Genomic DNA, 16,421 nt, shown 5'->3' with positions numbered 1-16,421 from the left:
CACTCTTCCCCTCTTTCCTGTCAATGTGCTTTTCATCAGAGCTGCCTTTGATGGGCTTAAAACAACCACGGCAAATACCAATACCGCCTGGAGGATGAAGAATAAAAGGTGTTTTTTAAGTTGAGTGGTAGGTGAGTCAGAGGGGACTGTACACTGCTTAGACAAACGTATAACACATTCAGATGTGGATTTCACATTGCTCGACTTGACACCGGTTTTCCTTGGCTTTAACAAATACAGCTACCGATTCTCGTTTTAGCACAATAAACTACCGAGTAAGCATATTTTGCAGTTTCGAAGGCCTCTTTTTGAAAGCGAAGTTGATTTGCATAACATATGCAGTTTGCTTTATAAACTCACAAGTCCAACGTTAGAATCGGAGAGCGCTGTGTGGAGAGAATTGTGGAAAAAGAGCATAGCAAATGAGGTTTGAGATGAAAAAAAATCTGTGGCAACCACAATCTCTCAAATGAAAACAGTCTGGATCAGAGAGTACTATTCCCAAGCTCTGTAGCTGAAATTAGAACAGGATACTCCCCATTAGAAACCTCATTCCAAACAGGCAAAAATATAACAAAATACGGTTCCAATTTCCAATACAGTTGGAGTGAGTAAAATGTACCTCGTCCGTAGAGATTTCCACATTTCAATCTCCAAAATAAAGTTATGTTACTGATGAGAGAAGCATTTGTTGAGGTATAGAAAATATAGCCTTGCTCTGAAATTAGACCAGTGGCCTAGTTGGATCCAGAGGCCAAAGGCCTACTTACCAGCACATCTTATACTAAATGCTGGATCAAAGCATAGAGCACTTAAAACAAAGAGTAGCACAGGAGGTTGGTGGCACCTTAATTGGGGAGGACAGGCTTGTGGTAATGGCTGGAATGGACTAAGTAGCAAATACATCAAACACATGGCTTCCACGTGTTTGATGCCATTCCATTTGCTCTGTTCCACCCATTATTATGAGCCGTCCTCACCTCAGCAGCCTCCACTGAAGAGTAGATAGCACACAGATGATTCCCAGATGTGTGCATGGGGACCAGAGTGACCGCTTAAAGGATTTCTATCCTCTTTGCTAAGTCTTCACAATACAAAGACTCAGGTTGAAACAGGTCCAGATACAATGGCCCAGGCTGCTTTGAAGATGGCTGCACACACCCACAGCTGTTGACAGCCATGTTCGCAACATGGGAGAGAGAGGGGAGCAGATAAAGAGGAGCAACAATTAGACACTGTGTATACATACTGTACACATGCCCCGCATTAAGAACCAATAGATGGCCAACAAGCTACGTCGCTGTAAAGACCACCATCTTGACAGAAGCTGATCAAATAAAGTGGGAGGGATGGAGGGATGAAGAGGAGGGATACAGTGAAACAAACAAACAAACCCTTTACTCTCCTCTACCCTGACTCAAAAACAATGAAATCACATGGAGATTGAATACAGTGCAAAAGCTGAATGAATTGACCAATACTGCTTTCACATAGGATTTACGGTATTTTGACCACCCCAAAAATGAGCAATGTTTATACGACCTCCTTTCAAACAGGCCCATTTTTACCATATTCTTGCCTGCATATTCCTTTTATACCTCCCATGCGCATGCCGACGTGTAAACGTGTGGAACCGCTGCCCATACTTTTTTTTATCCACGTTTTACCTACCTCACTCCACTAGAAGATAATAGCAATACTATTTTCAAAAGAATGTGACTCTCATGCTCAACATTCCGCAACCTCAGCGGGCTTTTGGAATTGTCTATACCCTTGATTTAGGCTACATTTTTACACACTAAATATGTCTGATCAGTGATAGAGCAAACAAATAGATGAGCTATAGGCCTACCACCTCTACTTATTTGCCCAGCCAGGAAACAATTAACCAAATAGCCTATACAGAGGGAGATTCAGTGAAACAAAATAAGATTGATTGATTATCAGCCAAGTCAGTGAAGTCACAGGCTTTTGGTCAGGGCTAGGCCTATTGGCTACTAAGCGACTGAAGAGCAAAATAATCCGCTTGTTAAACTACATAACATGCTGGCAAAATGTTCTAAAAGGCCTAAATGAGCCAACTAGATAAGATGATCATGAGCAGCACCCACCTCAAATTAACTAACATTTTCCAAGCCTAATTATAGCCTAACCAACATCCAAATGATGATTCAGTGGAAGAAGAAAAATCTGGCATCAGGCCTATTGATTTATGAAGACAAGTCCCTAAGCTTGTCTCAAAGCAGCGCGATGGCGCTGTACCAAAGACAACAGTGCTGAAATGATCATCTCGTTGACCACACACGGGTAGGCTATTGGTTCATATTTATTGCAAGGATTGAATGACTTTCAGTAATCAACTATTTGATACATGCCTTCAATTGCATTAGACTACTTTATTCTAATATTTTTGTCATTCAGTGATATTTAGGCTATTCCAACAGTAGTTATTTATGGATCCATCCAGTTGTGGTTAAGAAAACAGTGCATGCTTTGAGATGGGCTATGTGAAGAGATGGGTGAAGTGACCTGTCTTGCAAAGTTTAGAAATGCCAGGAGGATGGTAACAGGGCGCTGCCAGGCAACCATCAAGAGTTTAAGAGCCTAGTGCGTGCCAATGCCGCCTCAGCATTGCGGCTACCTTGCATACTAAGCCATAGGAAGAACTTTACCGAAATTATTACTAGGTCGTTTGATGAAAATACAAGTTTTGGCTTTGATACCGGCAATACCTTTCAGTTTATTAAGAAAAGGCGGAATAAAGTTGGCGGTATGGTAAAGTTGGAGGAAAAACGTCTTAGTATGAAAGGAATACAAGTGCATGGACAATAATTTTCCCCCTGTCTATCTAATAAGGTATTTTTCAAGTATAACAACAGCAAAGCAAGACAAAAAACAAGCTGGAAGCTATAGAAATTCTGGTTGAAAGCTAAAAGGATTGTCGATCCTCAGGCGCTGTCAGATGTCCAGCATTGACACAATAACACCTGAAGGAAGACAGCAAACGTCACTTTCAGAAGACGTCCACTGAGACTGAACCAGCCCCAGCCTGGGATTACAAGAACAGAGAAACAGGAAATGCTCATAGCACTTCACGCCTGGACTTGTAAATGTAAGTGTAGTGGTGTAGCTACTGCAGTAATAGTATAGTGCTGTAAGCCTAGAAGTGAGGGGTGGGGTGAGGAGGAGTGTGGTGAGGAGGGGTGGGATGAGGAGGAGTGATGATGGGTGAGGTGTGGTGAGGTTGGATGGACGTAGTGCAGTACAGTACCTGGGGATCTCTTGCTAGAGCGCGAGGGCATCATGTAGGACTGGCGAGGCAGCAAGGGTGAGGAGGGCAGAGACATGGACACGCCCTTGGCCAGGCTCAGTCTGAACACATCCTCTGGGGAGTAGGGGCGGTGGAGGCCTCCAGGCTCATGTGTCTGGGGGGCACCTCCGCCAGACAGGCACCTTCGCTGTGCAATATGGAGCTCACCCGCTGAGAAGAGAAGATGGAGGACACTGTTTAGGACATTATTCACTAGGGCTGGGAATTTCCAGGGACCTCACTTTACGATATTAGGTGCTGATACGATATGTATTGCGATTCTTACAATTCTAAATGTATTGCGATTCGATATTGCGATTTGATGTTCCAAACAAATTGCTCACTATATGTCTGCTGCAGAGAGACTAGAGAGAGCATGAGAAAATGAGTTTGGATTAGTCATGGAAATAAAAGTTCAGAAAACATATTGGCTCACTATTTAAAAAGAAGATGGAGAACAAGCTATTGGGTGACCGGAGTTGACTAGTGCTAGTTAATGCTAACTTATCGTCAATATTATTCACCAAACCTGATTATATAAGCTAAGCATACATTTTCGAAGAGAAAATTACAAATGAAATACATCAGACCATTCAAAATCTCCATGAGGAAAAAAACTGATTTGAGATCAGATATTACCAGACATGTGGACTCCTGAATGTCTAATGAAGTTGAAGGCATTCAGACAGCAGAACAAATCCCCCTCTTAGGGAGGCTTTCTGCTAATGGAGAGATTGTGCCTAGCCACACTATGAAATCAAACTGACAATTTCAGATGTCTTTCAGAAACCAAGATAAGCGTTCTCAAATCAAGGTCCAGGGAGTGATCATGATCAGTGATAGACCAGGACTGAGTCAGACACACACATTAAGAGTGAATGGAGCCACATGCTGTGTGGTTTAACCAGAGGTCATGGGCCCACAATGATACGCCATGGGGCTCATGATGTGGCAAGACACCCAGTTTGCAGCATAAATAAGAGTGGTGTCATTGACCGTGGAGCTGAGATAACATGTGTGACTCATTGATCCAAAAACCTTTGGTTAAACTAACTGAACAAATATTAGCAAAATACTGTTTTGGCTCAGTACAATACTGAGAGCATTCTAGTAAATTCATTGTACAGCTAATGTGTGAGGAATGAATAATGATCCAGAAGTAATATAATTAATTCAGTGGTTCGGGTTGGAGCAGCTTGAACTTGAGACGCTAAAGGCAAGAAAGCTGCAGTTATTGATGCAATAGGCTACTCCAAAACAGAGTACTATATCTACACTGTACAAATCTCTACAGAAGGGATCATCAACTAGATTCAGCCACGGTCTGATTTTATTCTTGAGCGGATGGTCAGGGGTCCGTAACAAAATGACAAATAATTTGTAGACTGTAAATTGACAGCAAGATGCCCAAAAATATATGATGTTTTGGCTAAAATGTAATTATTTCAAACCTTGCTTAGTTGTATACAATAACGTGCATCTATTATGTATGGGAATACTTGGAAACAGATTTCTTAAATTAAAATCACTTGGAGCTGATTTCCTGGTGTTTTTACTGTCTTCTTTAGTCTGTTACAGTCTTTTTTTAAACTTGGGGGGCCACATAAAACCACCTACGGGTAACCCTGCTCTACAGACTCCAGCTAACACCAGATAACCTAACCTGTGGGAAAGTGCCCTTTCAGGTCTCCTCTGAGTCCATTGGACTGATAAGACTTAACAAGAAATCAGTACCCTGTAGGCTAATCTCCCAAAACATGGGAGGCAATGATAGGTTTGGAGTACAGTATGGAACCCTCATGTTCCCATGTAACCCCAATCTGTGGGAGAAAATAAGGGTAACTTCCTATTTATCACAGAATACTTAGCTCAATCAAGCATTCCTTCATGAAAAAGAAAACATGATAACCTGTTCTGCAAGTACAGTGCCTTCAGAAAGTATTCAGACCCCTTGACTTTTTCCACATTTTGTTACGTTACAGCCTTATTCTAAAATGGGTTAAATAAAAACAATTCCTCAGCAATCTACACACAATACCCCATAATGACAAAGGGAATCAGGTTGTTCGAAATGTTTGCAAATGTATAAATATGTAAAACAGAAATACCTTATTTACATAAGAATTCAGACCCTTTGCTACGTGACTCGAAATTGAGCTCAGGTGCATCCTGTTTCCATTGATCATCCTTGACATGCTTCTACAACTTCATTGGAGTCCACCTGTGGTCAATTCAATTGACTGGACATGATTTGGAAAGGCACACACCTGTCTATATAAGGTTGACAGTGCATGTCAGAGCAAAAACCAAGCCATGAGGTCGAAGGAATTCTCCGTAGAGCTCTGAGACAGGATCTGGGGAAGGCTACCAAAACATTCTGCAGCATTGAAGGTCCCCGAGAACACAGAGGCCTCCATCATTCTTGAATGAAAGAAGACTCTTCCTAAAGCTGACCACCTGGCCAAACTGAGTAATCGGGGAAGAAGGGCCTTGATCAGGGAGGTGAGTAAGAACCCTATGGTCACTCTGACAGAGCTCCAGAGTTCCTCTGTGGAGAAGGGAGAACCTTCCAGAAGGACAACCATCTCTGCAGCACTGCATTAAATCAGGTAGAGTGGCCAAACGAAAGCCACTCCTCAGTAAAAGGCACATGACAGCATGCTTGGAGTTTGCCAAAAGGCACCCAAACGACTCTCAGACCATGAGAAACAAAATTCTCTCGTCTGATCAAACCAAGATTGAACTCTTTTGCCTGAATGTCAAGCGTCACGCCTGTTTTGCTTCGTCATTATGGGGTATTGTTTGTAGATTGATAAGGGATTTTTTAAAATCCATTTTAGTATAAGGCTGTAACGTAAGAAAATGTGGGAAAAGTCAAGGGGTCTGAATGCTTTCCGAATACTTCCCGAATGGCCTCAGCTATAGCTTGGAGTTTTCCCCATCATGTAGGCTACACACTCATTCCTGTGTGTAACGGCCGTTGTCGGTGGAATAAGGTGAGGACCAATGCGCAGCGTGGTACATCTTTTTAATAAAGTAAACTGAACATTGAATAACAAAGAAACAACCGGAACAGTTCCGTCTGGTGTAGACACAAAGACTGAAAACAACTACCCACAAAACACACTCGAAAACAGGCTACCTAAATATGGTTCTCAATCAGGGACAACGATTGACAGCTGCCTCTGATTGAGAACCATACCAGGCCAAACACAGAAATAGAAAATCATAGAAAAACTAACATAGACAACCCACCCAACTCACGCCCTGACCATACTAAAACAAAAGACAAAACAAAGGAACTAAGGTCAGAACGTGACACTGTGTTAGATCCAGTGAGCACTAAGCCAAGACTGTTTCTCCCAAACAGTTTCTTGGAGTTCTGGCTAGGGACAACCTAGCGGACTAAACTCCACTCCATGGTGAAGGAAGTTTATGATGAACTTCACCAACGGCGTGGAGCCGAGACCAGGCTTTGTGGAATCGAGCTCCGACTACAAGACTTGAAGGTCAATACCTAAAAGAATGTCAATTATAAAATGCCCCCCCAATATGTGCCTTTCTTTGTTTGCTGAAACCATACTTTCTCAGTAAACGTTAATGAAATACTAACACTGACTGTTTGCTCATTGCCGTTGCTCTAAGATGGCAAATTAGCTCAAATGAGCACGTTTCCATTTAATTTCAAAAAGGAAACGGTCGGTGGTGGTATTGTTTAACATTTATTGAAAATGTGATGATTTCAGCAAACAAAGAAAGGCACACAACTACCGACGACAAACATGGGTACAAGGTGGGCATTTCATAATTATACTTTTTAAAGTATTGACCTTGGGCGAATCGATATACTGTAGTCGGAGCTAGATTCCACAAAGCCTGGTCTCGGCTCCACACCGTTGGTGAAGTTCATCAGAAAATTTCTTCACCATGGAGTGGAGTGTAGTCCACTAGGGATGACCTTGCTCAAGGGCGATTCGATATACTGTAGTCGGAACTAGATTCCACAAAGCCTGGTCTCAGCACCACACCGTTGTTGTAGTTAATCAGAAACTTTCTTCACCATGGAGTGGAGTTTAGTCCACTAGGGATGAACTTGCTCAAGACCCATTAATGATTCCAACTAGCCGCTAGCCCAGTTCTAAATGGAAAATGTAGAGCCTTTACCGAAGCCAACTTCGAATGGAAAGACCATTCTCAATAAGTAATATCTTCTGTTGAATAGAAATGCTGCCCTCTCAAGCTCTCATCTAACCAACCACACATTAAAATGTCTGAATGATCAACCTCCAATAGTGCTGTTGCTCATGCGTCAACAGAAAGAGCAGGCTGGATCATAATCATAGATGAGGGGAGCCACATGCCTGTTAGGCTTGGCTATGTTCTAAGGACCATGTCAGCCTTGTTTGGGTCCCTTTTCCCAGATAATCCATGGGCTTTGTCACAAATGTCACCCTATTCCCTACACAGTACACTACTTTTAATCAGAACATTTTGCAGTGCTCTATATAGGGAATAGGCTGCCATTTGGGACAAAGCCCATGACGCCAGTCTGGACCATGAGAATGAACCAATGGGAGAGGATCAGGAGGCTGGTGGTCTGCTGCTAAAGGCCAGCCAGGACTTTGCTCAGTTCCTAGGGGAAATTAATGTTGGCTGCTGGGAATAATCAGCAACATAGCGCTGTGTTCTCCCTGGAGCCTCGCAACGGGAGACACAAAGCTGTCTTGCTTAAAGGGCTATTAAATAAAGAAGAATACCAGAAACAGAATCTGGCCCCAGTGCAATGACACCTCCGTATGTTTCCAGTCGCTTGTGAAGTGTTCGACCATGCAGCTGAGCCCTGCGGTCCCCATGACCTGGTCAAAGGCCTACTGACCAGAGATTACCATCCATATTCAACAGATACAACACACAGATCTGTAAATGGGTTATTACTGAACGGCTAACAAACATGACGCATTTGTACAGAATCAATGATCTGCTAGGCTAATTTTCAGATTTGTATTTCATTAGGTACTGAACCTGACAACATGTCAATGCAGAAGAGCCAAAAACACAGAGCCACTGTCAGTAGCTATTGAGCTTGTTTAAACAGCTCCAACGGAACACTGACATGAATAGAACAGGTTGCTCCAAGCACACATGAATGGGGGCCCAATCCTAGACTAAAGACACCTTAAAGACACTCAGGGACTCCTCTCGACCCATTACGCCACCCAGAGACAGGGGAAACAGTACTCCAAGACAGAGAATTCCACAGTATTCTATGGTACAGTAGATACTGATTCTTTCTGTGTCCAATTCCAGGATTTACCAGCTGATCTCAGTCTATATCTTCACTACCACTAGACTAGACTATTAATGAAACAATATCTGTTACTTTAATTAGGCAAAATGCCTAAACCGCTACTATGAAGACAATGTGAGTTGTGAATAGACAGGAAAGGATTTTGTTAAGACCATTGGATCATTGAGATGGGCACAACCACAGGCCAAGCAATCAGAGGTCAAGCAGTTGAAGCAGGACCTCATCCGTTGCTATGCTAGATGTGTGCAGTAACTAATGATCACACAGTTTCACCACCGTGTCAGGGTGTTATACGACAGGGAGAAGGACAGATAGAGAGAGACGGAGAACCCCTCCATTCATGAAGAACCCAGAACTGTTAAGAGTTACTAGGGCAATTAATACAAACACCGCTACCGTATTACAATAGCACTTTTGAGAAGTAGACATCAAAGAGGAGGGATGTATTTCACTAGGGGGCTCTGAGAGGGAGGGAGACCCCTTCTATCACTGTGCTCCAATTATGCAGGGGTGCCAATAGTGACTTCAGTTTGCCCTGCGTGCCAGTAAATGATGTAAGCCCAAATTCCTAAAACTCTCAGTACGAGAGTCTATTCGCACATTTCAAGAGCTGGACCTGTTTACAATCCTAACAGTCACTTGCATCTTTTCCGCTAGTAAAACTAAATACCAATCCTTGACTGAATGGCAGATCATAAAACCTCCTTTGTAGTGCTCATTTGTGCAGCGATACTAGACAGTGGGCATTACATCTCAGGCATATTGTATGCTAAAGACATTATGACAAAGCTGTAATTAGGACTGATAGTTTTGAAAACAAGAGGCGCCACATAAAAGCTGGCCTTGAATAAGTTGCTGGCTGGACGGCCTGTTGGCTTTGTGTCATGGTGGCTGCACTGCCATCTGACCCAGAGCTAAAAGTCAGAGGGAAACAGTAATGTAAACTCACCATGGGCTATTTCAGTTCCTTTTCCTCAAGTTCTGGCCCAGACGATGCCTGCAATTTCAGTCCCTGCTGTGGTTCAAGGAAATCAACCCTTTCTAATTATAAAGCCCTGCACCAAGATGATGTAAAAATGATTACAGTCCCTTTCATGCCCATTTCTCCCTCATCAAAGAGGAGGACCAAGGCCAATGAGGACATGCCCTCCCCATAAAAAGCCTGATAATAATTTAAATAATTGATTTAAAAATGGAAGTGGAAATCAATTACTTGACCGGGAAGGCAATTCAGAACCGCCTGTAGAAATAGACTAGAGGTAAAAGATGCTAATAAAGCCAACAAAATCTAAGTTTAAACATTTCCAATATATACTGCCCTAATTTTTGTAAGGAAATTGGATATAAAAGTTTTATGACTTTACTTACCACATGTTTTAATAAGAATAAAAATATTTGATCAAATATGTGAAAAGTCCAGACTGAGCTTAATGGGTACCGAGTGTAGCGTTTAAGCCAATGGGTTTTTGTAACAAGCCAACCTCTTAAATAATACATTTTTATTAATTTCCAAATGTTCCAAATGTACAAACTGACATTTATGTAAAATTACACCAAACAAATATTTAAAAGCAACATGCAACAATTTCAAGATTTTACTGAGTTATAGATCATTCATGGAAATCAGTCGATTTAAATAAAATCATAATTTTTTAATTTGTTTAAATAGGCAAGTCAGTAAAGAAATTCTTATTTACAATGATGGTCTACGCCGGCCAAACCCAGACGATGCTGGGCCAATTGTGAGTCGCCGTATGGGATTCCCAATCACGGCCGGCTGTAACACAGCCTGGATTCAAACCAGGGTGTCTTTAGTGACACCTCAAGCATTGAGATGCAGTGCCTTAGACCACAGCGCTACTCGGGAGCCCATTAAGCCCTAATCTATGGATTTCACAAGACTGGGAACACAGATATGCATCTGTTAGTCACAGATATCTTAAAACAAAGGTAGGAGCGTGGATCAGAAAACCAGTCAGTATCTGGTGTGACCACCATTTATTTGACTCATGCAGATCGACACATACAGAGTTGATCAGGCTGTTGATGTGGGATGTTGTCCCACTCCTCTACAATGGCTGTGCGAAGTTGCTGGATATTGGCGGGAGCTGGAACATGCTGTTGTACATGTCAATCCAGAGTATCCCAAACATGCTCAATGGGTGAGTATGCAGGCCATGGAAGAACTCGGACATTTTCAGCTTCCAGGAATTGTGTACAGATCCTTGCGACATTGGGCCGTGCATTATCATGCTGAAACATGAGGTGATGGCAGAGGAAGAATGACATTACAATGGGCCTCAGGATCTTGTCACGGTATCTCTGTGCATTAAAATTGCCATCGATAAAATACAACCGTGTTCGTTGTCTGTAGCTTACGCCTGCCCATACCATAACCCCATCGTCACCATGGGGCAAGCTGTTCACAACGTTGACATCAGCAATACTTTCACCCACACAATGCCATACACGCCGTCTGCCATCTGCCCGGTACAGTTGAAACTGGGATTAATCCGTGAAGAGCACAATTCTCCAGCATGCCAGTGGCCATTGAAGCTGAGGATTTGATGACGCCGAACTGCAGTCAGGTCACGACCCTGGTGAGGACAACAAGCACGCAGATGAGCTTCCTGAGACAGTTTCTGACAGTTTGTGCAGAAATTATTTGGTTGTGCAAACCCACAGTTTCATCAGCTGTCCGGGTGGCTGGTCTCAGACGATTCCAAACGTGAAGAAGTCGGAGGTGGAGGTCCTGGGCTGGCGTGGCTACACGTGGCCTGCAGTTGTGAGGCCGGTTGGACATACTGCCAAATTCTCTAAAACGATGCTGGAGGCATGCCAAGCTTGTAGCGTCATACCCAAGAATACTTGAGGCTGTAATTGCTGCCAAAGGTGCTTCAACAAAGTACTGAGTAAAGGGTCTGTATACTTATGTATATGCAATATTTCATCGTTTTCTTATAAATAGAAATTTGCAAACATTTCTAAAAACCTGTTTTTGCTTTGTCATTTTGAAGTATCGTGTGTAGATTGATGGGGGGGACTATTTAATCCATTTTAGAATAAGGCTGTAACGTAACAAAAATTGGAGAAAGTAAAGGGGTCTGAATACTTTCCGAATGCACTGTGTGTATAACAATGCAAGGTTCATTTAACAATAAAATAAGACAAACTGCATTTAAAAATGTAAGCTGTGAATGCATGAAATATTTGTAGTTCACCAAATGATGTTGCTACTGTGAGACTGACATTCACGCATGACTGCTAGTAGGAAAAACCCATAATTTCAATATTAACAAATGCTCATGACATATGCTATCCTTTATGTATATCAGCACATTAATATCTTAATTTTAGATAAAGTATGATCACTTATCTGAGAAGGTACAAAAAATATCTGGTAGTCTCAACACAAATGTTTTTTTGCAGCTTGAAATTGGCCAATAGTAGGAACTTACACATAATTCTCAATAACAATAACAAAAAAATTATGGATATTACAATCAGATGAATTAGTTGAATTTATTTTTATTTGAATCCATGGGTATGTGGGCTTAATAGGTACACTTAGCCTAATGCATTTGAAAGGGATATTAAAATAAGAGTTCAAATATATTACTTAACTGTCAAGTGACTATAAGGGCTATAAGGGCCTTTTATCGCATCTGAACTTCCTCAAATATGATCAAGTTAACTTCATAGTCTGCGTGATAGATTTAATTTTGATAGTGCAAGCAAACGGTTGTTTCGTGCAGTCTATATTCATATTCAGAGATGTGTCCCGAAACAACTCATGCATTGTCTTGGCTGTGTGCTTAGGGTTGTTGTCCTGTTGGAAGGTGAACCTTCAACCCAGTCTGAGGTCCTGAGCGCTCTGGGGAAGGTTTTCATCAAGGATTTCTCTGTACTTTGCTCCGTTCATCTTTCCCCTCGATCCTGACCAATCTCCCCGCCCCTGCCGCTGAAAAACATCTCCACTGCATGATGCTGCCACCACCATGCTTCACTGTAGGAATGGTCCCAGGTTTCCTCCAGACGTGATGCTTGGCATTCAGGCCAAAGAGATTAATCTTGGTTTCATGAGACCAGAGACTTGTCTGAGCGTCCATTAGATGCCTTTTGGCAACCTCTAAGCAGGCTGTCATGTGCCTTTTACTGAGGAGTGGCTTCCGTCTGCCCACTCTACCATAAAGGCCTGATTGGTGGAGTGCTGCAGAGATGGTTGTCCTTCTGGAAAGTCTGTGCCTCCTTCCCCAGATCTGTGCCTTGACACAATCCTGTCTCTGAGCTCTACGGACAATTACTTCAACCTCATGGCTTGGTTTTTGCTCTGACATGCACTGTCAACTGTGGGACCTTATATAGACAGGTGTGTGCCTTTCCAAATCATGTCTAATCAATTGAATTTACCACAGGTGGACTCCAATCAAGTTGTAGAAACATGTCAAGGATGATCAAGGGAAACAGGATGCACCTGAGCTCAATTTCGAGTCACATAGCAAAGGGTCTGAATTATTATGTAAATAAGGTATTACTGTTTTACAATATTTATAAAAATGTTTTTAAAAAACAGTTTTCGCTTTGTCATTATGGGGTATTATGTGTAGATTGCTGAGGAATTGTTTTTATTTAATCCATTTTAGAATAAGGTTGTAACGTAACAAAATGTGGAAAAAGTCAAGGGGTTTGAATACTTTACGAAGGCATGTTATCATTACTTATTGTATATTTATTCCTTGTGTTATTATTATTATTTGTTTTATCTCTGCATTGTTGGGAAGGGACTGTAAGTAAGAATTTCACTGTTAGTCTACACCTGTTGTTTACTAAGTATGACCATAGGACATTCAATAGGACATTCCACCAATAGGGAATTCTCCAGCTAGAATGCGTAACAACGAGGCTTCCCTGTGCACTTCCAAGACCAGGGTGACGGTCTCACAAAAGCTGACTAGGTTAAGACACAAGCAGCCCACAGAGCGGGAGGGGGGGGGGGGGGGGGTAGTTAGTATACATCAATTCAATTTGTATATGATATAAAAAAAAAGCAATGAGTTTTAACTAAGTACTGTAGGCTAAATTAATCTTGTTTATCTGTAACTAAGCCCAGTATGGCTGCCTGTCTGGGAGTGACTGCCATATATCGGTAACAGCAACCTCTCCTGTCTAGACTCACCTCTAGGGGAAATACTGCAGCCAATCTGGGATTCCTGGAGGGAAATCCCCCCCCCCCTACAAGACCCCTTTGGCCAGCCAGATGTAGTCATGGCAACAGTCAAAATATCAAGTAAACTGGAAAAATACCCAACTCAGAGAGGACAGATTTATGTTAGTTACCATTAAAACAATACAATTCCACACATTACACATGCTTCAGAATATGCTGGCTACCTGGATAGTGGATACACATTCATCAAAAACAAATTTCACCTGTGTGATAACATCAATACGTCACATAGAGGAATCAATCTCCACATAGCAGCATAATTTCTGTCTGTGAGACTAGAGAGGATGGAGAGAATATGCAATCACAGTTTATCTCTCCAGTCTCAAAGGGCTTCTACTTTCAAGTTCATTATACGTTCTTGTTCGTGAAAAATGCCAAAATTGTCTTTGCACACAAAGCAACCTTCAGACTAAATAAAATCCACTGACAATATTTTCTCAATGTTCAGTTATCTGAATATCATTAGTCTGTCAAAGACTAAACCCACTGGCAGTGTTCAGAAACATCTGTGTTGGATTTAATTAATTGAGTCATCTATGCTGGAGAGAGACACTAATGCTGATTGTCTTTTAGTTGCGACATCTCACCGAAACCCTGCACTCTCACCCCAAAGAGTTACTAATGTGAACACATGAGCTGGTTAAAGCAGAGCCGAAGCCGTGCTGCAGGTGTAACGGATGTGAAACGGCTAGCTTAGTTAGCGGTGGTGCGCGCTAAATAGCGTTTCAGTCGGTAACGTCACTTGCTCTGAGACCTTGAAGTAGTGGTTCCCCTTGCTCTGCAAGGGCCGCGGCTTTTGTGGAGCGATGGGTAACGATGCTTCGTGGGTGACTGTTGTTGATGTGTGCTGAGGGTCCCTGGTTCACGCCCGGGTATGGGCGAGGGGACGGTCTAAAATTATACTGTGCACTGGAATGTCTTCACCAGCCTCCCCTGGGATACAGAGACAGAGGGAGGAGACGGTGGGCAGCCGGCGACCATGACAGTTTTCATTCCTCTTCATAAATGGTCAATTTAAGCAGATATGGGAAACATATCTGAGCCAGACAATGTCTTTACCACATGGTTTATTTTAAGCTGGTGTCAAGCAGAGAGGCAAGAAAGGGCATTGGAAGCAAAGGGAAAAGACACAATGTGCCAAATGATACTGCATAAAGCAGACAGAGCCCAGGGAAGGTTTTAATTTAAACATCATGATCTCTGTATGAGAAGATATGAATACCAATGAGGTGCCAAGCAACACAATGAGAGCTCTCCCACAGAGCAGCACAGGTGTGCCGTAAAAACCAGTCCGTTGATCTCAAAAACACACATAACAGTTGCACATGTATCATGAGGACTTAACAAGTCTGTTAGGACTCAGAAAGGGGAACTGGCAGTCGGGCGATGTGAGGATATGTGTTGCTCACTACATTTATTGCACTCAAGGTCACCATCCAGAACACCGTTCCAGTGTTTTATGAAACTGCGGGAGAGAATGACCTTATTCCCATCACTCAGAAGTGAAGAAACAGATCCTCCACAAAGAATGTCCCTGTCCTACCTGGGGACATAATCTCATCACATATATTTTGATATCTATCTTACCAAGTGCAAAAGGGGTCAAAGACAAGCATATTTGGGCCTAATGATAATTTGTGGGGTCACAAATACATTATACAAAGGCATTGACAGCAGTGCGATTAGAGAGGAATAGAAAGAGAAGAACATCCTAACCGCTCTTTTTCAACAACGTACTGAGATAGCCTACAAACACCTTCTGCATTCAGCTGGTGGGTGGTGAGCTTTATGAAGTGCAATCAAGAGGGCACAGCCTTCACAATAAAAGCATTGGCATTAAAAACTACTTTCATTGATCCACAAAAAAGCCAAGTGGTCTTGTCTGATCCAAGTTTTTGGAATGCATTTTCACAGATTTACTGATGACAGGCCCAGTTGGAGTTGAGAGAAAAGAGGGTTATTGATATTCATACTGGCAGCATTGTGAGTGTGATTACCAGTCTGAATGGCTCTACAGGCCTCTTGAGCCCCATGGTCTAGAGAAGTGGGACACCCAGCTACGCTCCCACGCTTTGGGGAAAAAAAAACTCACCTCCCCATTCATACACAGCAAATCCTCATTTGGCCACATTGATTGGTGACAGTAAAGTCAGCTGATTCCTGCTGCTGCATGTCTCCTTGAAAACTCCAGTGAGGCATGAAGACAGTCACCTGACCAAAAAATCAGTCACACTTCAATTGCTCTAGTGCAGTAGTTACCACCCTTTTCTGAGACAAGATCACTTTCTGAGACTGCAAGCGGAGATCGACATGACTTAAAAAATGTAAGCCTATGCAACATTAACCTATGAACAGTACTGTAGCAATGAGGTTTGTGCAGTAAGCTATAGGCCCAATACATTATCATTGCATATTGGCTTTGCTTGAATTGCCCTGCCGATGCATTGTTGTTCGGACCAACATTTGAGGTAGGCTATATGATCACACCGGTAATAGATCAGCTGTTGTATTAGTTGTGAGGCACAGCTGAGTGAGCATACATTTAAATAATCAGCTTTTTATTTATATTTTAGTGG

General features: G+C 42.3%; 1 protein-coding gene across 1 annotated transcript in view; it reads right to left on the bottom strand.

Annotated features, from left to right (window-relative positions):
* LOC115108441 (protein TANC1-like) overlaps positions 1-16,421 on the bottom strand; it is a 296,178-nt gene that overhangs the window by 188,505 nt on the left and 91,252 nt on the right. The window contains exon 4 of the mRNA XM_029632769.2: positions 3,272-3,481. Within this exon, the coding sequence (XP_029488629.2) occupies positions 3,272-3,481 (210 nt within the window). The remainder of the gene's footprint in view (positions 1-3,271; positions 3,482-16,421) is intronic.

Source organism: Oncorhynchus nerka, linkage group LG3 (assembly GCF_034236695.1).
Source record: "Oncorhynchus nerka isolate Pitt River linkage group LG3, Oner_Uvic_2.0, whole genome shotgun sequence".
NCBI lineage: Eukaryota > Metazoa > Chordata > Actinopteri > Salmoniformes > Salmonidae > Oncorhynchus > Oncorhynchus nerka.
The sequence above is the reverse complement of the archived record's forward strand: the minus strand, read 5'-3'. Positions and strand labels throughout refer to the sequence as shown.